At 38.3% G+C, this 23,492-nt stretch overlaps 1 protein-coding gene across 3 annotated transcripts in view; it reads left to right on the forward strand.

The window, feature by feature from the left end:
- The window catches only part of ranbp2 (RAN binding protein 2), a 67,011-nt gene that overhangs the window by 20,785 nt on the left and 22,734 nt on the right, over positions 1-23,492 (forward strand). For 2 of the 3 annotated variants that reach the window (XM_060826032.1, XM_060826033.1), the window contains exons 16-20: positions 2,683-2,892; positions 4,851-4,934; positions 5,694-5,835; positions 7,330-7,424; positions 7,503-12,357. In XM_060826032.1, the coding sequence (XP_060682015.1) occupies positions 2,683-2,892; positions 4,851-4,934; positions 5,694-5,835; positions 7,330-7,424; positions 7,503-12,357 (5,386 nt within the window). The remainder of the gene's footprint in view (positions 1-2,682; positions 2,893-4,850; positions 4,935-5,693; positions 5,836-7,329; positions 7,425-7,502; positions 12,358-23,492) is intronic. The other variant, XM_060826034.1, reaches the window with a different exon arrangement.

Below are 23,492 nucleotides of genomic sequence, written 5' to 3' on the forward strand. Positions count from 1 at the left end.
TAAATGAATTAGACAGTAAAAGGAAAGATGCTTTTATTGTGAATAAAATTGGGGTTATTTGAGACAATGATTTACAATATCTTTTTATTGTCACGTGTATTCCTTTGCTGGAGTACAGTGAAAACTTTTCAATGTCTGCTGCCTTATGGCGAAGTCTTAGTACAAGTACCTAGGTACAAATCTTGGAAATTAGCAGAGGAATAAAAGTAGTTGCATTACCAAGAGTTGAAAAATAAGTTAAGAACAACATTAAAGGGTTGATATTAGAGTATGGTAGAACACTTCAAATAAACATTACAGTGTAGCTGTTCAGTGCAGGGCCTCTGCATGTGGTCTGACCACCCGCGCCAAACCCTAGTCCAACAGCCGTCTTCGCTCCAAGACCAAGACCACTCCTTACTGGCCCTCAGCTGCTCCAAGGTTAGTGCCAGCATTGTCTTCCCCATGTACCGCTCTAGGGATCGCAGCCTACTCACTGTATCAGGGTTCGCTGCCACCGGACTTGCTGCCTGCTCCTGTTGCTGTGTTAATATCCAATGCTGAGGGGAGAAAAGGAAAAAAAGGGGAAAGGAAAGAAAAAGAACAACGGCGCAGAGGAGCTCTGACAGGAGTGTCCTACTCTGCCATCTCCAGTGTACTCTAAAAATTACAATATTTAGAAACCAATTCCTATGAGGTAGACAGAACAATTGCTAAACCATTTTGGGTAAAACAGTGGCTAATTAGAATTTAATTCTGAACTTTATTAGTAATTGACATATCATGCAGGTTTGGTTTTTGATTCTGTTGCTCTTAAATTATTTATCCAGTGAAAGCTTGAGCAATACTGTCTTCAGTCTGCAAGTTCATCACCTTTTGCTGGAGAAGGTGTCAACATTGATCTCTGCTCCCATAGTTAAAGTGGAAAACAATCTTTTAAGAGTTCTATTTTCCCTGTTAATGACCCCTGCAAGTGTATTACCTGAAGACAAGTTCTGGCAACCCTGTGAATGGTCTACTGAATAGTGGGCAGTGACCTCCAGGCCCATAGAACCTGAAATAGGGTAGCCTATTTTACTACTTGAACATATTGCATTCTTAATGAGGCCATATGGCTGATTTTGTTAAATAAACCTTATCCTTTCATACCAATGGTTTTAAAAAAACCTCCAATTTAAATTAGCAATTGAGATTTGAAGACGATTGTTCCAAACTACTACTATTCTTTATAGAGAAATGTTTACTGATCCACTCCTTAAAGATGTGGTTTTAATTTCTTAGACTATAAATATTCCACCTTTCCTAGACTTATCAAACAGCGAAAATATTTTATGCTATATCCATTCCCTTTAATGTTTTGAACTTCAGTAAAATTTCCCCACAAACTTTTATAAACTGCAGCTTGTATTTACCTTCGTAATTTAATCTTGAAATCCAGGTATCATCTGGCTTATCTTTCCTACACTCTGATGCTCAGACTGTTCATAGTACTCTAAGTATGGTCTATGATTTTGAATAACTGATTCCTACCTACTATATTCTAGTCTTCTCAAGAACAACAAAGATTCTATTCGCCTTTTTTGACTGATCATAACATTTTAAATATGCTGCATAATTGTGCAGAAACCCTAAAACGCATGTGCAGGCCGTGCAGAATTTAGTTTGTTAATTTGCTGTGTGTGCACAACCACACAAATTAAAGGGACTACATGTTTACATCACTTGCTCATGCACGCCCGTAAATTTAAAATAGATTGTTTGGCTCCTGGAGCTCCATGTCTCGCTGTCTAGTTTTTTTCAGCAGAAGTACAATGTTCCAACATTTGTTTGTGTTCAAAGCAAATGATAGATTTGTTCATTTACTTAGTCTATTAATTTTTTTAAAAATGCTTCTAGCTACACTGCTTACGTTGCTGCCTTTGCGTCATTACTGATTGGGTATATGTGACTTTCTCTCCCATCCTTTAAGGGAAAAGATAAGAAACAATGAATAAACAGTGAATAGTTGAAGCTACAACACCAGACAATAATGTACTTATTAACTACATTTCAGCTAATTCTATTTATTCTCCTTCCACTCAACAATTTTCATAACCAAGGCAATAGTTTTCTTACATTTCATGCAATTTAACTTCTGTTGTTTCTTCTTGGAACTCATCAGATGCTTTCTGGAATCTGCCTGGCTAATAGCTATTTGGCTTAAACTTTATGGATGTTTACTTTTTGGTAAAATGGAGAAGAAAATTGTTACTTATGCTTGATGTCAAAAGTACTTGAAACATTAAACTGAAGCCAGATATTTGTGTTCAGCTGTATATCACAAAGACAGAAGACTGCTGTCAGTATTTCTGTCAATGCCATTAATTGTCTATTATCTCAGTCGCTGGTCAAAGCACCACATTCAGATTGCCTGTGGCTGCAGCTTACATCAGTTATACACTACAAAAGTCAGTGATTTGTCTTTCCTTGGTGTACTTCTGTCAGTTGTTTTAAAGGAGGTGAATATATGCAAACTTTCTGAAGTTGCTTTAGGTTGGGCAATACCACTTATTTTGTTTTCAAGTGAGCACTTGGAGGAAGTAGTTATTTAGAAATAGACCGTGTTTAATGTTCATCCTCCGTTTTGAACCAGCTTGCAACTTTTATGGTTAAACAACCTCTTCCCCATTGTCTCAACTAAAAGTTTACATGTTTTCCTACTAGTTGCCTGTATCAATAGATACAGTGAAAGAAATGCTGGAGTTAGTAAATCAACATCTTCAAGAATATGATGGAGATGTGCTTGACCATGGAGAAGAAATAAATGACAGTTCCCAAACAGCTGAAAATGGCACCTCTGTGGAGTCATTACAAGTTAAACACCTGACCCCATCTCCAACAAAGCTTACTCCATCACCAACCAAGAGCTACAAGGTAAATTTGATAGTTACAAAGTATTTGATGCACAGAAGATAACTGTACTTGTACGGAAGTAACTTTTGGAGTGTTGATGTTACAACATGTAAACTTTCCTAATTCTTGCTGAGCTTCTTGGAAGATTTGAGAACTGCGATCCCCAATCCCCAGCAAACTGTGTACCAATTTGTATGACAAGCAACTATGTCTACGTTAGCCCTGTTTCCTTTTCCTTTTCCTTTTTAAAGGACCCTGCCATCCTGGTCATTGTGCATTTGTGCAGATGGTATATGGAGACTAATGGGACTGACCAGTATGACAATCATACCTAGCATGGGCATAAAAGTCAAGACATGTGGTGGACAAGCCATGAGAGAGGTGATTGGCAGCAAGAAGAGGCTGCAGTCCAAGCAAGTGTCTGAGTCATGGAGTCATACTACATGGAAACAAACCCTTAAGTCCAGTCAGTCCATACCAACCATGTTCCCAAGCTAATCTTTTTCCTCTTGCCTGCGCTTGACCCAGGTTTCTCTAAAACCTTCCTCTTGAACTTATCGAAATGTTTCTTAAATGTTATAATCGCATCTATAAAAGACATTTGGATGAATTAATGTATAGGAAGATTTGGGCTCAAAGAAGCCTTACATACTACCAGGTGCTGCTTGGATAATAAAACAAAGAAATGTGGATGCTGAAAACAGAAATTGCTTGTCAAACTCAGCAGATCTGGTAGTATCTGTGGTGAGAAAGCATAATTAATGTTTCAGGTTCAGTGACACACCTTCAGAGCCATATGCAGTTTAGAGTTAGGTTTTGAGCTCTGGAGAACCCCCTGAGAGCTATTTCAGACCATTGGGGACTAGAAGGAAAACCTAGGAACTGGTAATATTCAGTGGAGTGCAAAGGCGACCAAGAAAACTCTCAAATGCCAATTGTTTAGTGCAGATGAGATTTGGAACATTAGAAACTGGGTAATATCACCTCAGTGAAATAAATGTCTGGAGGAATTGAAATTATGCCAGTGAGTTAAGTATTGAAATACCTTCTAGGAAATTTAGTGGAACATGGTCTCTGGAAGAGATCAAATTTGAAGTAATCTGCAACTGAGCAACCTCAGCATTCTAAAATTAAACTTTCAAAGTGGAGAATTGGAGTCCCTTGTAATGGAGACAGTTTTTAATCTGAATTGTTGACCCACAGTGCCACTACCATCTGGGGAGAAACTTCAGGAAAAAGTAGTCGGATTTGTCTTGATTGCATTTGCTATTTAATATCCTTTATCAGTTGTTCAATCACAGTTTGTCTGTTACTTTGGAGCATTGGAGTATGAGTGTGCTTTTTTCGTTCTAACATTGCAATGTATTGTTTGTTCAAAACTGAAGAATTTTTTGGCTTTATTATTAGTAACTACCTGAAATATCAAACATATTGTCTATTTTAAGTAAACAAGTGTTGCTCCCTAGCAAGATTATAGCATAAGTTTGGCTGCTTTGTCAGGGATTGGAGTAATGTTGATAGAAAAATACTCACTCCTCTCTCTTCTAACCACTTCTCTCTGTTTCATGCTGTATATTTTGGTATTAAGTGTTCCCAGATTAGTGATACTTCTGCTTTCTTCATTTATTTGAAGGTGTGAAATCAAATATGCAGTTCATGATTAAAAATTTAGACAAGTTAGATTTAAGACCAACTGAAAGCTAAATTGTTGATGCTTTACTCTAAATGACCAAGAAGTTAAATGATTATGCTAATATGAAAATTGTACATACTTGCAATTGCCAAAAGTCGTAAAACTCCAAGAACAGGATGACTTAGTTTCACAGGAAAATGAAGATGTTACTTTGAATGTAATTTAAACAGTGATAAACCAAAATAACAAATGTATGAAGTGTTAAAACCATTCCATTCTGCATATTTTACTTTAAGTTTTTTTTTATATAAAGTGATATAAACCTTAATCCATGCTCTCACTTTAGTGGTCTCCAAAGACTCCACCTCGTTGGGCTGAAGATCAGAAGCATTTATTGCAGATGCTTTGCCAGCAAGTAGAACAGCTGAAGGTATGTAATATATAGAGATGAAGAAATTGTGTGGTTAATCATGAAAAGCTGGTGCAGTATGTACGTTTTGGCCCTCTTATGATTGATGCTATTGTTGGTACTTATATATCTCTTCCAGTTTAAGTATTTGTAACTTTTATCTAGTTTGCGTAAAGAAGGTTACAATGTTTTATGGAGACTAACATAATTACCAAATTTATGAAGTAGTAGTTAATTTAAAATTTGTTTAATGTGCTGAGCCACTTGGAGAAAACTATGTTAAACATGAAATCTGAAAATACGCATAGGAGTGGTTCATTAAAAGGACAAGCCAATTTTGTTGGCTATTGTAATAAAAGAACTTATTGAAATTCCTCATAATTTGTTGCAATAAATGTCACTAATTCAGCTGTCCTATGCTGGGGGGGTTACCATTGCAAAAACTTCTCATTCACTATATTCAGTTGTGATATGATTTTGTTAACTCTTCTTTCAATGAGTGTGAATTACCTAATTTGAATGTGTAGTCAGAGTACAGGGAGGTGTGCGCATGTTCCTAATAATTTCTTTCAGGTGTCCTTCAAAGCTAGTGGGTTCTAAAAGAAGCAATGCACGGAGTCTTAGTTCCACTATTTTCCTTTGGTTTTGAAACTAGATTTTACAATAAAAGCTGGAATATCAAGATTAAAGTGCAAGTTTTAACTACTTGCTTTTTAAAACCAATGTATTTATTAAATGTAAAATAAAACTGATCAATGAGTGATTTTCATAATGCTCCAGGATGAAGTGCGTGAACTCAAGCTAAATAATTCAAATACAACTGAATCACCACATCCTCGATGGCACACAGACAGTTATGGTGCAGATACCCATTCAGAAGGTTACCAGAATGTGCACAATTTTCAGGGAGCACCATTAACGGGTAAGGTGAATGATAACTGTGACTTCCATCTGTAAAACTTTACTGAAAGGTGAAACATAGTAGGCTGTTCGGATTTGTGAGCCTGCTCCACAATTCAGCAAAATCACAGCTGATTTTATTGGCCTCAGCTACAATTTCCTGCCTAGTCCTGATAATCTTTGATGTCTGTGTTAGTCAAGAATCAGTCTGCTTCTGTCTGAAATGTATTCAATAATTCTGCCTTGCCTGCTCTGGAGAAGATAGTTCCAAAGATTCATAACCCTCTCAGAGCAAACATGCTTCTTCAACTCAATTTTAAATGGAAGGTTTTTTGTAAAACCATATCCCCTTGTTTTAGTTTCTCCCACAAAGGGAAGTATCTTTTCAGTATCAATAAACCATCTCATTCACGTCTCTTTCTTTGCTTTGGATATAGACCCTCTCTCAATTTAAAAAATCCATATCCCAGGTATTGGTCAAGTGAACAGTCTCTAAATTGCTTCAACCTTCTATCCTTTCTTACACAAGAGCAAAATTGTTCATTGTACTGTACATATCTCAGCACAGCGTTGTTCACTGGTAGGGAATAAATTCCACTTGGAATAAATGACTATGTTCAATTTGCATTCTAATCACTGGCTTTACCTACATACTGACTCAAGTCAGAGTATTGAGGTCTCTCTACCCTTCCGAGTTCTGGAATTGCTCTGCATTTTAATACGTTACTTTTCTGTCTTGCTTTCAAAATAAATTAGGTTCTAATTCTTCAGTGTATTCCATCTGCGAAATGTTTGCCTCCCCTTAAGTAACCTATCTATATGTCTTCCAAACACTGTATTCTGCTCAAAACTTAATCTTTTTATCTTTGTCATTAACGAAGTTAGCAAGTATACATTCAATTTTCAATTCTTGTCATGAGTATAGATCAACAATCAAAGATACCTTGTTCTAATCCACAAAAGAACAAAGTTACTTCTATCATAAACTGCTATTGTGGTCAAGTGCAGCTTTTTGTTCATCTGCATGCATGAATGTTAAATAGTATGCATCTTAATTTGTGTTGACCATTTAAAATGGAGACACTACTAAAGTTATAACTGATCGCATTATATTCTAATAGTTTACATGTATGCTTTTATTTTGGATATCTTGTAGATTTTTACTCAAAATACGAATTCTAAATAAATTGGTCATATGGCTGATCTGAGAATAGATATGAAGACTTAATGCTAATGGAGTAATAGTCATTAAAAATGCTTAGTTACTGAAGTTAAGTTGCCCAATTTTTTTTTGTGTGAACAATAGGTTCCAACTTGCTTTGGTTAAAATAATCCCTTCAATATGGTGGTTTTAGGCTCAGGCTAATTTCAAAGACACCTCATTGGAGTACGTGTATTAAGCTATTTAAAAGTAGTTTTTGTTTTGCTATTCAACTGGATATTTGTGTATTCTATTAATAGCCATAGAGATATTTATATTAAAAAAAAATAACTAACTAATGTACAAGCTCTTTAGTTTCTACCTCAGGGCCTTCTGTGTTCTACAATCAATCCCCAGCATATAACTCACAATATCTTCTTGGAACAGCAGCCAATGTGACTCCAAACAAGGTACCACATAACATGATCTCTTGCATTTGGAATGCGTATCTGTTGACTGCCTAATAATTTTTATTTTCCTTAAAACAGCCTCCTGCCTATGGAATGGGTCGGGTTCCACCACAACAGTCAATGTATGGTTATCAACAGCAGACTCACACACCACCTGTTCAGACCAACGCTCCTTGTATGTATTCACAGGATATGTATAGAACACAGTTACGTTTTGAATCTCCTGCAACAGGATTACTTTCCCCATTTGGTGACGATTACTACAGTCATAGTGTTCCACAGACAAACACAAACCCACCATTGCCAGAGCCTGGTTACTTCACTAAACCATCAGTGAGAATGCAAATGACAAAACCTACAGAAATGAAGGGGATAGAATTTGGAAAACTCAACCAACAAATGCAGCATGAAGCCACAAAAGGTACTTTGGGTACTGCCCTAATGCATTCCACTCCAGCAACAGCATTCAAATTTAACTCTAATTTCAAGAATAATGAGGGGGACTTTACATTTTCACCACCCCAGTTGAAGACTCAACCACCACCTTCATCTTCCAGTGATAGTCTTCTGGGCATTTTAACTTCAGGTAGATGTATAAAAAGTGACCAAACCATGGGACGCATGTTTACACAAGAAGCAATACCAAGTCGAGGAAACCTCTTTTCCTTAAAAGGGCAGGGTTCATTTGATGACTCTTTAGTTCAAAAGCAAAATAAGAATTCATTCAATAATATTTTGAGTAACCAGACATTTGGTTTCAAGGATGCTGGTGACATAATTGGAATGAGCGCAGGAGACAAAAGTAGGGAAGATGATGGGGATAGTGTTCCTGATGAAGATGGTCCACATTTTGACCCAGTGATACCACTCCCAGATAAAGTAGATGTGAAAACTGGAGAAGAAGATGAGGAAGTGCTATTTTCCAACAGAGCTAAGCTGTTCCGTTTTGATACTGAGACCAAAGAATGGAAGGAGCGAGGCATTGGCTATGTCAAGTTACTTCAACACAGGGCATCTGGCAAAATCCGACTCCTAATGAGACGAGATCAGGTTCTTAAAATCTGTGCAAATCATTACATAACAGCAGACATGAAATTGAAGCCAAATGCAGGATCTGATAAATCGTGGGTCTGGTGTGCTTTAGATTATTCTGATGAAAAGCCAAAACATGAGCAGCTTGCTGTTCGATTTAAAACTGCAGATGAGGCTGCATTGTTCAAAACAAAATTTGAAGAAGCGCAAATCTTAGTTAATGGTCAAAAGTTAAAATCGAGTAGCCCACCCAGCCAAGAAAAGAAAACTGGAATCAAAATTAAGACTGAGGACATGCAATTAGGTGCCATTAAATCTACTACTGAACAATCTGGATTTGGTGCTCAGTTTGCTAGGAAAGATGGCGAATGGGACTGTAGCTCATGTCTTGTACGAAATTTTGCAGCTGCTTCTGTGTGTGCAGCCTGTCAAAATCCTAAAACCATTACTGGAAATAACGGTTTTCCCTCCATTTATCGAAACTCTGAGCAAAATGGAAGTGAAGTTGGAGCAACTGAGAAGATTGCTACAGCTTTTACTAAAACAATAGGATTTGGTGATAGATTTCCTAAGGATGCCCAGTGGAATTGTAGTGCATGTTTTCTTCAAAATGAAGCTAACTCATCAAATTGTGTAGCTTGCCAGGCACCAAATTCCACCAAGAATGGCATTAGTTCAACCACTCAGGCACCTGCAAGTTTTCCATTTAGTGCTCAGGAAGACGCTACAAAGCCAAGTACACCTGCTAGTTTTGGTCCACTGTTTGGAAAAATGGATGGTCAATGGGATTGCATTGCATGTAATGTCAGAAATGAAGTGACTGCACAAAAGTGTGTCTCCTGCCAGGCACTATGTCCATCCTGTAAAGATTCTGGTGTGTCATACAACCAACCTGTGACTACCTTTAAGTTTGGTCTTGACTCTGTGTCTGCAAAAACACCAAAAGGATTTGATGCATTTCACAGAAAGGAAGGGCAGTGGGATTGTGAGACTTGTTTGGTAAGAAATGAACCAAATGTGGCAAAATGTGTAGCTTGCCAGATGCCCAAACCTGATGGCAATGTTATAGTTGCACCCATGAACCAATCAGCGTCAGCCTTCAAGTATGGTGAGAAAGCATGTGCACCTGCACAGGCAGGATTTGGAGGATTGTTTGCGAAAAAGGAGGGGCAGTGGAATTGCACCACCTGTCTTGTGAGAAATGAACCAAATGTGGCAAAATGTGTAGCTTGCCAGATGCCCAAACCTGGCAATGTTATAGTTGCACCCATGAGCCAATCAGCGTCAGCCTTCAAGTATGGTGAGAAAGCATGTGCACCTGCACAGGCAGGATTTGGAGGATTGTTTGCGAAAAAGGAGGGACAGTGGGATTGCACCACTTGTCTTGTGAGAAATGAACCAAATGTGGCAAAATGCATAGCCTGTCAGGCACTTAACCCCAACAGTAAAACTGCAGATATTGCAACTGCTCCTGCCCCATTTGGCCTTGCCAATGCTTATTCTAAATCTGATCCACCTGAATCAGGGTTTAAACTTAATTTTCCAGCATGTGGCTTTAAATTTGGTCACAGTGATAACAGCTCAACAACTGTTGAGGCATCATCATGCCAACCCTCAAAACCATTTTCTAGCACGGCGTTTACGTTTTCTTCTAATACAGGATTTAAATTTGGACTGTCTGATACGAGCAAAGACTCAACTGATAAAAGTAACCAGCCAATGCAAGAAGGATCAGCTGCACTCTTCTTAAAATCCTTTGCTGAACAGCAAAAAGAGAGGGAGCGAATGAATTCAAAATCTGGTGGAGACACAAATCGAGCATCTGAGACTCCAAATCAAAATGATGATTTTTTTCTGGGCAAGAACTCCAATATTGCTACCTTTGCAGACCTTGCAAAAACTGCAGATAAAGAATTTCAGTTTGGTCACAAAGATCCTAATTTCAAAGGTTTTGAAGGAGTAGGTCAGCAGCTATTTTCATCATGCACTACAATAGCTGCCTCTGCAGAAAATGAAGATGATGAATTGTATAAAACCGAAGAGGGGGATAATATTCATTTTGATCCTGTTGTTCCTCTGCCTGAGAAAGCCGAACTCATTACAGGCGAAGAAGATGAAACAGTACTTTACTCTCAGAGAGTTAAGCTATTTAGGTTTGATACAGAAACCAGCCAGTGGAAGGAACGTGGTGTTGGAAATCTCAAAGTTCTTCAAAATAAAGCTAATGGCCGCCTTCGGATATTAATGCGTCGAGAACAAGTTTTCAAAGTGTGTGCAAATCACTGGATCACAACCACAATGAATCTCAAGCCCTTAATGGGTTCTGATAGAGCATGGATGTGGTTAGCTAGTGACTTTTCAGATGGTGAAGCCAAACCAGAGCAACTGGCAGCAAAGTTTAAAACACCTGAATTGGCTGAAGATTTTAAAGAGAAATTCGAAGAATTTCAAAGGCTGTTGCTAGATATTCCACTGCAGACTCCTCATAAGTTATTAGACAATGGTAGGACGGCTCGGCTAATCCAGAAAGCTGAAGAAATGAAAAGTGGTTTAAAAGATTTGAAACATTTTTTGAAAGATGAATCAGGAAGGTTAAATGATGAAGGCAATATAGTAACGAGTTCCACTTCTGAAAGCAACAATGCCTCTGGTTTAGTAATTAAACCACATTCAGAAAGTACTGGCCCCACATTGGAGTGGGATAATTATGATCTCCGTGAAGAGGCATTGGATACAAGTGTATCTAGCACTGCATATGGGACTCCCGATACAAGTAGTCCTGTAAAGAAAAACCTTTTCCGCTTTGGTGATTCAACAACTGGGTTTAACTTTAGTTTCCAGCCAAGCTTGAGTCCATTAAGATCTCCTAAACTGAGCCACAGTGGATTATCAGTGGGTACAGATGAAGATTCTGAATTTGGGCAAGAGGAGGAGAAAGATGTTCAGCATTTTGAGCCAGTTATTCCAATGCCTGATTTAATTGATGTATTGACAGGGGAGGAAAACGAGCAGGTTATCTTTTGTCATCGAGCCAAACTTTATCGATATGACAAAGAAGTGAGTCAATGGAAAGAGAGAGGAATAGGAGACCTGAAAATTTTACAAAATTATGATTCTAAAAAAGTTCGAATAGTTATGAGACGGGACCAGGTTTTAAAAATTTGTGCTAATCACTGGTTAACACCAGAGATAAGAATTGAGCCCATGAAAGGAACAGAGAAAGCCTTTATTTGGAGCGTTATGGATTTTGCAGACGATGCGGCAAAGATGGAACAGTTAGCTGTACGGTTCAAGCAGCAAGATATTGCTAACTCTTTCAGGGAGCTCTTTGAAGAAGCTAAGAAGGCTCAAGTGCAGGGAACATTAGTCACACCGTTGTCTTCAAGAGGGAATACACCAAGAGAATCTCCATGTGGTAAAATTGCAATATCATTGCTCGAAGAAACTATTAAGGAATCAACTGAACAAACGAATACATGTGTTGCATCTCCAAACAATGCCCTAAAGTCGCAGAGTACTTTATTGACAGAAACGCCATCATATACCTCAATATCTCCACCAAAATTTGTATTTGGGTCTGATTCTGTGAAATCCATCTTCAGCAATGAGCAAGAGCGGCCTTTCGCTTTCGGTGGTTCAGCAGCTGGATCCTTGTTTGGTTTCAGTTTTAAAAGTACTGATTCTGCATTAAAGGACCCAATACAAACTGGCTCTTCTGTCGTCAAGAACAAATTGCAAGAGGTAACGAGTGGTGGATTTGATTTTCGTAAAGCAGCTGCATCTCTATCAAAGTCTACAACGACCAGCTTGTTGCCTTCAAGCACAACAGCAGAATCCACCGTAACTACCTTTGCAACCAAGGATAAACCCATGCCCACTGCATTTAAAATGCCACAATCTGGTAAGTTGCTATTATATTTAAAGCTGTTATGTTAGCACACTTACTTGCTTTAACTCATTATGGTTACAGGAAGGTCATTTTACCTCTTTCAAACTCTTCCCTTGTCAAAGCCATCCGACTTGCTTTTCTTCCAACCCCACCCCACCCCACCCTCAACTTGTATTAACACAAACCCTTGTGCATGCGTAAGCTTTTTTTAAATTTCCACCTTGCCCAGTATTCGTCTGGGATGTTCTCCACCATTTTGCATCTTGCCTCTTTACTCATCAATGCCATTCACTGCAGTAAATTCTCATGGTAATGACATCTTTCTAGTCAACACTATAAAGATTCTTTTAGTTGTGACTACCTTGCGTTGATACCTCCTTGTTCTGGACTTAACCACAAGTGGAATGAATATTTCAGCGTTTATCTAACAAACTCCTTAACTTCAAAAGTACATAATGTTTCCGCTCAGTGTTTTGAAGTGGTGACTCCTAGTTTTTCCTTCAGCTCAGTGCTGGTAATATTCTTGTAAGTGACTATTGCTTAAAAGAAGATATGTTTGAAGGTTTTGATTTTTGCACTCAATCAGGATAATTCACAAGACATGCCAGTATAAAGGGGAAGCAGCATTTAGATTGATGGTGATGATTGGTTGGTAAGTGGGTTCTAATTGTTAGAGCCTTTACCATGGAGAATGAATCAGTTAAATGATGACTAACTATGGAGCTTTATTTAAATTTTGAACCAGGCAGATTGACTCTGGTTAAAGCATTATCCTGAGAAATGAACCAGTAATGGCTATTGTCTCTTTTTCAGAGTTGAAACAGGTGAAATGTTTATATGCAAAGAACAGGACCATTTTTTTTTGTATATATGTGACAGAGTCTAACTATCTTAAGTTGGTTATGAACACTTTCATGTTGTTTTCTCTAAACTCGATATTTCTTGCAGATTGTCTTGAGTGCAAAATTGAAACCTTCACCGTGTTTGTTTTTGGAGCAATGCTTAAGCTCTGTACTGCCAAACAACTATTTGTACATCTCACTATTTCTCGTACACCAGTGTGTTTTTAGTTTGTAGACCAGTGTTGCATGTAGTAATAAGAGTACAATTTAACCAAGATTTTTAAATTTAATCTTGCCTTTTTTGTATTGCTCTTTGTCCTGGGGTAAGCCATAATATCTTGCACCTCTTTGTTCTTATCTCACTTAATTTCTTGCTTTACAAGAAATATGACCACCCCATTCCTTCAACCAGACTATCTCACAGTTTGCCCTATACTGAAATACTGTTCCTATACTCCACTCATTTATAATTGTCTCCTGAAAACCTACCTATTAATGTTTGCGATTAATACCACAAAAACCACCGCAGTGTTTCAATGATTTTTACTTTTGAATTAGTTTTAATATGCCAAAATCTGACCTTGAATTAATGAGTGAAAAACTGAATGAGGAAATAAAATTAAGCAGTAAATTGGTTAATGCAGCAAGCCATTGGGACTTGATGCTGAAACATATATAGCTTGGGGATTGCCCAAGAGTGAGGGAAGGATATTGCAGGGGTTGGGCACAATAGAAATGTGGAGCTTATTCAAGGACCAGCTACTGCAGCTCCTTGATAAGTATGTACCAGTTAGGCAGTGAAGAAATTGTTGAGTGTGAGAGCAGTGGTTTACTAAGGAAGTTGAATCTCTGCAAGAGGAAGAAGGTGGCTTATGTTAGGGTGAGATGTGATGTTAGTTAGGGTGCTTGAGAGTTAAAAGTTAGCGAGTAAACACCTAAACAGAACTAAGAAGACCCAGTGTGAAATCATTGGTAGATAGCCTTAGGAGGTTTCCTTGATCCTTTCTATAGTTAACTAGGAATAAAAGAATGACTAATGAGATTAGGGCCAATCAAGCATAGTAGTGCGAAGTTGTACGTGGAGTCAGAGGAGGTAGGGAAAGTGTTAAATGAATACTTTTTCATCAGTATTCTCATTAGAAAAAGACACTGTGGTCGATGGAGTACTGAGAACAAGCTACTAGTCTAGACTAGACTAGATTGGATTGAGGTGCACAAGGAGAAGGTGTTAGGACTTTTGCAAAATTTAAAATAGATAAATCACCTGGGCTGGATGGAATTTATCCTGGAATTCTCTGGGAAGCCAGGGATGAGATTGCTGAGCCTTTGGCCTTGATCTTTTTCGTCATTGTGGACAGGCATAGTGCCAAAAGACTGGAAGATAGCAAATGTTCCCTTGTTCAAGAAGGGGAGTAGAGACAGCCCTGGGAATTATAGACCTGTGAACCTTACTTCGGTTGTGGGTGAAATGTTGGAAAGCGTTGTGAGAGAGAGGTTTTATGATCATCTGCAAAGGAATAAGTTAATTAGGGATAGTCAGCACGGTTTTGTGAAGGGTAGATCGTGCCTCAGAAACCTTATTGTGTTCTCTGAGAACGTGACCAAACAGGTGGATGAGGGAAAAGTTGTTGATCTGGTGTATGTGGATTTCAATAAGGCATTTGATAAGGTTCCCCATGTTAGGCTATTGCAAAAATAACAGGCATGGGATTGAGGGTGATTTAGTGGTTTGGATCAGAAATTGGAGAGCTGAAAGAAGATGGTCGTTGTTGGGAAATATTCATCCTGGAGTTCATTTACTAGTGGAGTCCTGCAAGGATCTGTTTTGGGTCCACTTTTGTCATTTAAATGTCCTAAATGAGGACATAGAAGGATGGGTTAGTAAATTTGCAGATGACACGAAGGTCTGTAGAGGTGTGGATAGTGACGAAGGATGTTGTGGGTTCTGGAGAGAATAGATAAGCTGCAGAACTGGGCTGAGCATTGGCAAATGGAGTCTAATGCAGAAAAATGCGAGGTGATTCATTTTGGAAGGAGTAACAAGAATGCACATTACTGGGCTAATTGTAAGACTCTAGTGTGGATGAGCAGAGAGATCTTGGTATCCATGTGCATATATCCTTGAAAGTTGCCACCCAGGTTGTTAAGAAGGCATATATGGTGTGTTTGCTTTTGTTGGTAGAGGGATTGAGTTTCAGAACCATGACCATGCTGCAGCTGTATAAAACTCTGCGGCCACATTTGGAGTATTGCATAGATTTCTGGTCACTGCATTATAGGAAGGATGTGGAAGCTTTGGAAAGGGTTCAGAGGAGATTTACTAGGATGTTGTGTGGTATGGAGGGAAGGTCTTACGAGGAAGGGCTGAGGAACTTGAGGCTGTCTTTGTTAGAAGAAGATTGAAAGATTACTTAATTGAGACACAAGATAATTGGAGAGTTAGATAGGGTGGGCACTGAGCCTTTTTCCTTTGATAGCGATGGCTAGCACAAGGGGATATAGCTTTAAATTGAGGGGTGCTAGGGATAGGACAGATGTCAGACGTAGTTTCTTTATTCAGAGTAGTATGGGCACGGAACGCACTGCCTGCAACAGTAGTAGACTTGCCAACTTTAAGGGCATTTAAATGGTCATTGGATAGGCATATGGAAGAGAATGGAATAGTGTAGGATAGATGGACTTCAGATTGATTCTCAGGTCGGTGCAACATCAAGGGCTGAAGGGCGCTGTTATGTTCTATGTGTCAAACATGTAGAATCCTTTTACGACTCACTCGGTAGAGAACTGACCAGAACAGATTGTTTGCTCCTGCCTGCTTTTTCTCCTTTAATATTAATGTTGGAATGTCAAATCAACAGATGTGATCCCCTCATTTGTTTTACAAGTGCATTAGGTCAACTTTATCATAGATTTTCATATCTTTCACTTCTTCCTTCTCTTATATCTCCGATTTTACTTGACAGTGCTGATTGGAGATGTGTTCAGTTTTCGTTGCACACCCCCAAAATGTGAACAGTAATCTGTATAAATGCATGATCTTGGCAAATAGATGGACTGTTTAATAAAATTTGAGATAATTTAGTCTGTTTAATATATAAATACTTAAATTGTTGTTGATTTACACTTCAAATGCTTGTTTCAAAATTTGAATTTGTAAAAATAAGTTTTGTCTTAGAACAATAGGTTGTGTGGGAAACCATAACTGTGGCTGCATTGTGAGACTTGGTTCACTTTAAAGAGAAAGGTCTGTGGTACTATTCACAATGTTATATTTATGTTGATTCCAATAAATTGAATATTACTAAAGAGAAAGTAAAGTTCAAAGTTTGTGAGAAGATTTGTAGCTCGAGTGCTCGTTGTTGTGGTTCTGTTTGCCGGGCTGGAAATTTGTGTTGCAGACGTTTAGTCCCCCGTCTAGGTGACATCCTCAGTGCTTGGGTGCCTCCTCTGAAGCACTTCTGTGTTGTTTCCTCCAGCATTTATAGTGGTTTGTCTCTGTCGCTTCCGGTTGTCAGTTCCAGCTGTCCACTGCGGTGGCCGGTATATTGGGTCCAGGTCGATGTGTTTGTTGATAGAATCTGTGGATGAGTGCCATGCCTCTAGGAATTCCCTGGCTGTTCTGTTTGGCTTGTCCTATAATAGTAGTGTTGTCCCAGTCGAATTCATGTTGCTTGTCATCTGAGTGTGTGGCTACTAAGGATAGCTGGTCATTTTGTTTTGTGGCTAGTTGGTGTTCATGGATACAGATTGTTAGCTGTCTTCCTGTTTGTTCTACGTAGTGTTTTGTACAGTCCTTGCATGGGATTTTGTACACTATGTTGGTTTTGCTCATGCTGGGTATCGGGTCCTTTGTCCTGGTGCGTTGTCTGAGTGTGGCTGTTGGTTTGTGTGCTGTTATGAGTTCTAGTGGTCGTAGTAGTCTGGCTGTCAGTTCAGAAATGTTCTTGATGTATGGTAATGTGGCTAGTCCTTTGGGTTGTGGCATGTCCTTGTTCCGTTATCTTTCCCTTAGACATCGATTGATGAAGTTGCGGGGGTATCCGTTTTTGGTGAATACATTGTAGAGGTGTTCTTCCTCTTGCAGTTCTGGTGTGCTGTAGTGGGTTGTGGCCCTTTTGAATAGTGTCTTGATGCAACTTCTTTTGTGTGTGTTGGGGGTGGTTGCTTTTGTAGAACAGGACTTGGTCTGTGTGTGGCTTTCCTGTATACCTTTGTGGTGAATTCTCTGTTCAGTGTTCTCTGTACCATCACGTCTAGAATTGGGAGTTGGTTGTCCTTTTCTTCCCCTCTAGTGAATCTGATTCTTAGGAGTGTGGCGTTGATGATCCGTTGTGTGTTTTTTTTTATTTCTATTTGCCTTTTTAATGATTACAAAGGTGTCATCCACATATCTGACCCAGACTTTGGTTTGAATTTGAATATATGAACAAATCAACGGCTCACCCATCTCTGGACTCATAGCAGAAGCTGTAATGCAAAGATTAGAACAAACCGTTTTACCGCAAATTCAGTGATTTACCCAGCATGAGCAAAACCAATGTAGTGTACAAAATCCCAATGCAAGACAAAACACTACATAGGTCAAATAGGAAGACAGCTAACGATCTGTATCCATGAACACAACTCACCATGAAACGACACGACCAGCTATCCTTAGTAACCACACATGCAGATGACAGTCAACATGAGTTCAACTGGGACAACACTACTATTATAGGACAAGCCAAACAGAACAGCCAGGGAATTCCTAGAGGCATGGCACTCATCCACAGATTCTATCAACAAAGACATCGACCTGGACCCAATATACCGGCCACTGCAGCAGACAGCTGGAACTGACACCTGGAAGCGGCAGAGACAAACCACGATAAATGCCGGAGGAGACATCACAGAAGCGCTTCACAGGAGGCACCCAAACAATTCAGGATGTCACCTAGACAGGGAACGAAACGTCAGCAACACAAATTCCCAGCTCGGCGAACAGAACCACAACAGAAAGTATAGTTGCTAAGCAAATAATGGAATTATATTGGAAATTATCTTTGATTTAAGAAAATGAAGTACTTCCTCTATCAATTGCTTTGTATCCTATTTCTTGATAACCCCTAATATTTATTTAAAATTAGCTTGTATGAATTATTAGATTGTAGGAAATTGCAATCCGCCAGTACTGTTTTAGATTGGTATCTTACATTTGAAAAGGGTCCATTTCTTTGGGCTAACATTTTGCAACTAATTATTGACACCAGAATTCTTATTTTTAGGATTTAATTTTAGCCTTTTCAAATCTAATCCATCGGCTTTTTGGACCAGCACATCTGTCCCACAGTGTGATAAAGGTATTTCTGGTATCTTGAGCAGCAACTTTGCATCACAATTGCAAAATGGTACTGCAACAGTGTGCTTTATTTTTTTAAAGTACTGCTACAGCATTGACATAACTGCTGCATGCGATACTTTTTTGACCTTTCTTTGCAAAATACCTCAGTGCGCATGTCCTTGAGAAAATGTAGTTCTGTGCTTAAGATGGCCACGGCAGGACAACTTTGCACTTTATCATTATTTGAATATGCTCAAATCAAATATTTTCTTTCAAATGTAATTCCCCTTTTCTCAAAAGTGTCTTAACTTGTAATTTTGGATCAACCTTTTTCTACATTACTAAGATTTAGAGGTTTCCCATCTAATATTCTCTGCCTTCTATTGAATTATTATACATTTACTATGGAGTAACACCTGGCCAGCTAAGGTAACATTGCCAAAACTAGTTTAATCTAAATACTTAGAACTGCCAACAACTATGTGCTTAACTCCCCTTTTTCCTGTCTTGTCCATTTGCCTCTTCAATGCTATATTACCTCTGCTCTTCCACCCCTCACTAATCAGTGGTCCCTATCAGCAACAATTTCCCCCTCAATCTGTTAATATTCAATTATTGTGCCATGCTTTTAGACCTCTACATTCTGCATTACTTGATCTCCTTTTGTGTGATTTATTAATTTCCACCATGTTGAGTGTGCAACTTCTGTGTTGCATCCAAGGAATTTTTTTATTTTTGCCTTACTCATTGTTGCTGGTCCCAGCTCCATGTTATCCCAAACAGTAAACTTTTATTTCCTCACTCGGCACAATTTTTCATTTCTTTTTTCAGCAACAAATGTCTGACCCCTTGTCCAATCTGTTCCCTTTTTCTGCCAACTGGTATCAGCTACCAGTATGACTTTCACCTCTCAAACCCATTTTGGTCATACTCCCAAATTCTCCAATCTGTGGTGTTTGTGCATGTCGTACCTTATCAAATGTACTGGTCACTTGTTCATCAAATTACTTCTCCGCTTGTTCTAAACTGTGTAATATAACTTCTCCCGTTTGGTTGTTCCAGTCTTAATCTAAATTGCATTTGGACAAAAATCCTCAACACTCCCTCACTCATCAGTCTCGTTCGTGTTCTCTCTCAGAATTGGGCACTTTTTTGCACACCACAAAGATGCACAGAACTACAAGAGATTTGTCGGTGAAAAAGCCTGTCGTCCCTTACTCTATCACCATCATTCAGTAAGATCTTGTAAATCAGTTCAACAAACCCAGTCTATTCCTATTTCTTAGTTTTCCTTAACTTTCAAAGTCTTAACTAAAGTCTTTAATATTCTAATTGACTGTACTTCCACCATCCTCTGAAGAATTTTGTCATCTAGTTCTAAATGACAGATCATCGTATCCTGCATGTCCACCTCATTCTGGACTTTTTGCCCAGGGCGATTAGTCTTTCTGAATCTTCCTTGTAAACCCTTTTAGAATTTTATATTGAATCAGTTCATCTCCTTCCTATAAATGTCAGTGAATATAAATCACTTTATTTGATTTCTGCACCCACTCCAAGATAGATATTTTGTCATCACCCTGTTTAGAATTGGCATTATTATGCAGCAAGTACTCCTTGCTGTTTTTATTCAACCCTTTTTTCAATAAAGGTTTAAGTACCATTTGCTTTCTTAGTTGCTTGCAGACTTTGATTCACATGCAAGCATCACCCTCCCAAAAAGGATCACTTTCTGTAATGTCATTAACTATTGAGATTCTCCTTTTCAAACTAAATATTTTGTCCATCTTTCTATCACAGTTGGTCATTTGCCATTTTCTTGCCTATTATAAAATTTGATTTTTTGATTCAATTTTATCAGGCTATTTCCCATTGCAGCCTCTTTATGAACTTTATTTTCTTTGTAGTTTTGTGCCAGCAAACATGGATATATCCCATTCAGTTTTCTTCTCATGTATAAAAGAAATGTTTGAATAGTTCTTTCAGTGAAAGAAAGACGAAGCACCAGAACCTGAGGAAGATGAAGGAAGCTGTCAATGTCCAGAAATATTTCAGTTTTATTTGAGGCTAGGCACATGTTAGAGCATTAGAGTAGGTGATATAATATGCATTTATAGGGAAAATATTGTCTTTAACGATGTGTAAAAATAATAAATAAAAGTAAATTCTTAAATGTTACCAGCCTGAGATTAAAAGGGAATAACGTTTAGTCAACTTCAGAACCTTTTTGAGGTGGTAACATATCCTAGATGGGGAAAATACCTTGACTTTAGAAAGTGATTTCTCAAAATAACATTAATTGGCAGAGGATGAAGGAATAGGAGCTTGACATTTAACCCTGTGGATGTACTCGATCATTCAGTTAGGTCATTGATTCACAAACTCTCTAAGTGCCCTTGCTCCATATCCTTAACAAGACTTGTTAATTTCAGCCTGTAAATCTCCAGTTATATCGGAAATCACATCCTTGTCAAGTGCTTACAGTTTCTGTGCAAAAGTACATGCTGAATTTTCTCCTAAATGACCTATTTAATTTTAAGATGACATGCCCATATACTTGTTTTTGTTCCCTCCAACTGAGGAAATAATTGTCTTTACTTATTCTGTTGAATTCAACATTTTAATTTTCTCCATCAGCTCACCATTAAATTGCTCTACTTGAGGGAGCACAGCAGGGTGAAATAAACTGGACAGTGTTTTATTGTGTTTTGAATAGCAGGTAGTGATATTCTGTGGGGCTTTGGAGGGCTGAAGCTGGAGCTGATTGTTGAACAATGAATTTCTCAAACTTACCAATGAGATCAGGGTTCAGAGGGAGATGATGGTGTAAGTAACAGTCTGTGTTATAGAATCATGCTGAAGAGGTCTTTTAGCCCATCAAATCTGTACCACCAAAAATATACCACTCCCTGTAGTAGTCTCACTTTTCCTTGATCACCTCAATGTTTCCAACCTTACGAGAGATTCTGGTTTACTATTCTGTATCTAAATGTATTCTACCAGAACCAAGAAATTTTAATATGGACATTCTCTTCTTCAGCTGCTCCATTTGCCTATCTTTCCCTCTTGCTTCAACATACTTCTTAAAATGGACATCTGTGACCACACTTCTGGTCTCCTATCCCAATATGTACTTTTATTTAGATTAGATTACTTAGTGTGGAGACAGGCCCTTCGGCCCAACAAGTCCACACTGACCCGCAACCCACCCATACCCCTACATTTACCCCTTGCCTAACTTGAATGTTTCTTTCATAGAATGTGGGCATCCCTGGCAAGGTCACCATTTGTTGCCTATCCTTGATTGGTTCTTTAGACCATTTCAGAGGATAGTTATGGGTCAATTGAAACACAGGATCTGGAGTCACTTATCGACCAGGCAAGTGAAGGATTCTGGGTTTTCTTCCATGCAGAAGTAAGCAATTAGCTTGATATTAGTTAAATGTTGACCCTCTTCTCGATAGAAGCACTTCAGTGATCTGGTTTTATGATTAAAATAGCAAACCGTAAATTTGGATTTTAGTTTGCAAAATTAACTACATGCAAATTATTATAATTGTATTGACTGTTCAGATACAAAGCTGCCATGATGAAAGGGCAAGATTGCTGTAGCGTTAATTATTTCATTTTCCCTTTCTATGTCATGTTCCACACAATGTAAACGTTTTTCACTTTTCATACTCTGTATCCAGTGTGGTCAAATTTGAAGGAAACCTCACTTTATTCTCATGCAACCTCTAATCAATCCCTTGAATGTTAACTTGAAGTTCAAGTATGTCATTTTTAAATTCCACATTGAGAATTTGTGCTAAAACAGTTTGAGATGTAGACATGTCCAATAGGATGGGCCATTTCTAAAATATCCTAACTGAATATAGTTGCCCTTCATTTCTGCAGTAGGCATAGATTTATGTTGCCACCCTTGAATATTTTGAAACTTATAATGCCTGACTAAATAGTTTATAATGCTAAAATTCCATTTCTTGGATAATACACATCCCATGGCTTAAAAGCTCCTTTATGTGACTGTTCATTTTTGTCTGAAGGACCAGAAGTTTCAAGTATATTGACTGAAATTTTTAAAACCTCAGAGTTAATAGTTGCAAAGATTGTCATGTTTTCAAACTGCTTGTGTGTGGAATGCTTTTGAGTTGGTTGGCTTCAGCTAACTGACCTTTCTTCCACTTGAAGAATTGCTTCTGAGCTACTAACTAAATTAGATCAGCTCTGGAATTAAATGCACCAAGAATGTATCTTTTAAGTATGGGAAAGGAGTCTGTCAGTCATCCCACATTCCCATGTGAAATCATAGAGCTTGAAAGCTGCCCATTGTTGTGTTATGGCTACTTCAATGTCTTAAAATAGTCTTGCCCTTGCAATTCCTTACTAGCTGTGCAAGTTTTATTTTCTAATTACCTCTCCTTGAAAGTTACTGTTAAACATGCTGCAAACACCCTGTCATGCGATACAATACAGAGCATTCAAAACGTGTACACTTCATCATTTTGAGCACCTGTTAAATCTTCCTTTGACCTTCTGAGTCAACAATCCCAAATTCTGTAGACTTGGCATATAGCCAAAATTTGTAATTGGTGAAATTTTGTTCGATCTGTATTCTACACTTTTAAGAAAACTGCAATTCACTTCCTTTAAGTGTGCTGTGCAGAATTGGATACAACTGTTGTGGATGAAGTATCATCAGTAGTTTATTAAAGATTGCGCACACATGCCATTTATAAAATAGTGTTCCACCTTTTAACCATTTATTAACTCTTTTCTATCACTTAAAGATTTACATATAAGAACCCCATGGCCTCTTCCTCCAATCTGTTTTAAATTGTGTAATTTAGTTTGTTGTCATTCAATGCCATTACTCTTCCTCCAAAAATACACTGACAACATTTGGCTTTACCAGTCTCTGTGACCACAACCTTGCTCTTCCAAGCTTTGTCATTTGCAAACTAATTTTTCTCCATTTCCAAGTC

Source organism: Hemiscyllium ocellatum, chromosome 6 (assembly GCF_020745735.1).
Source record: "Hemiscyllium ocellatum isolate sHemOce1 chromosome 6, sHemOce1.pat.X.cur, whole genome shotgun sequence".
NCBI classification, from domain to species: domain Eukaryota; kingdom Metazoa; phylum Chordata; class Chondrichthyes; order Orectolobiformes; family Hemiscylliidae; genus Hemiscyllium; species Hemiscyllium ocellatum.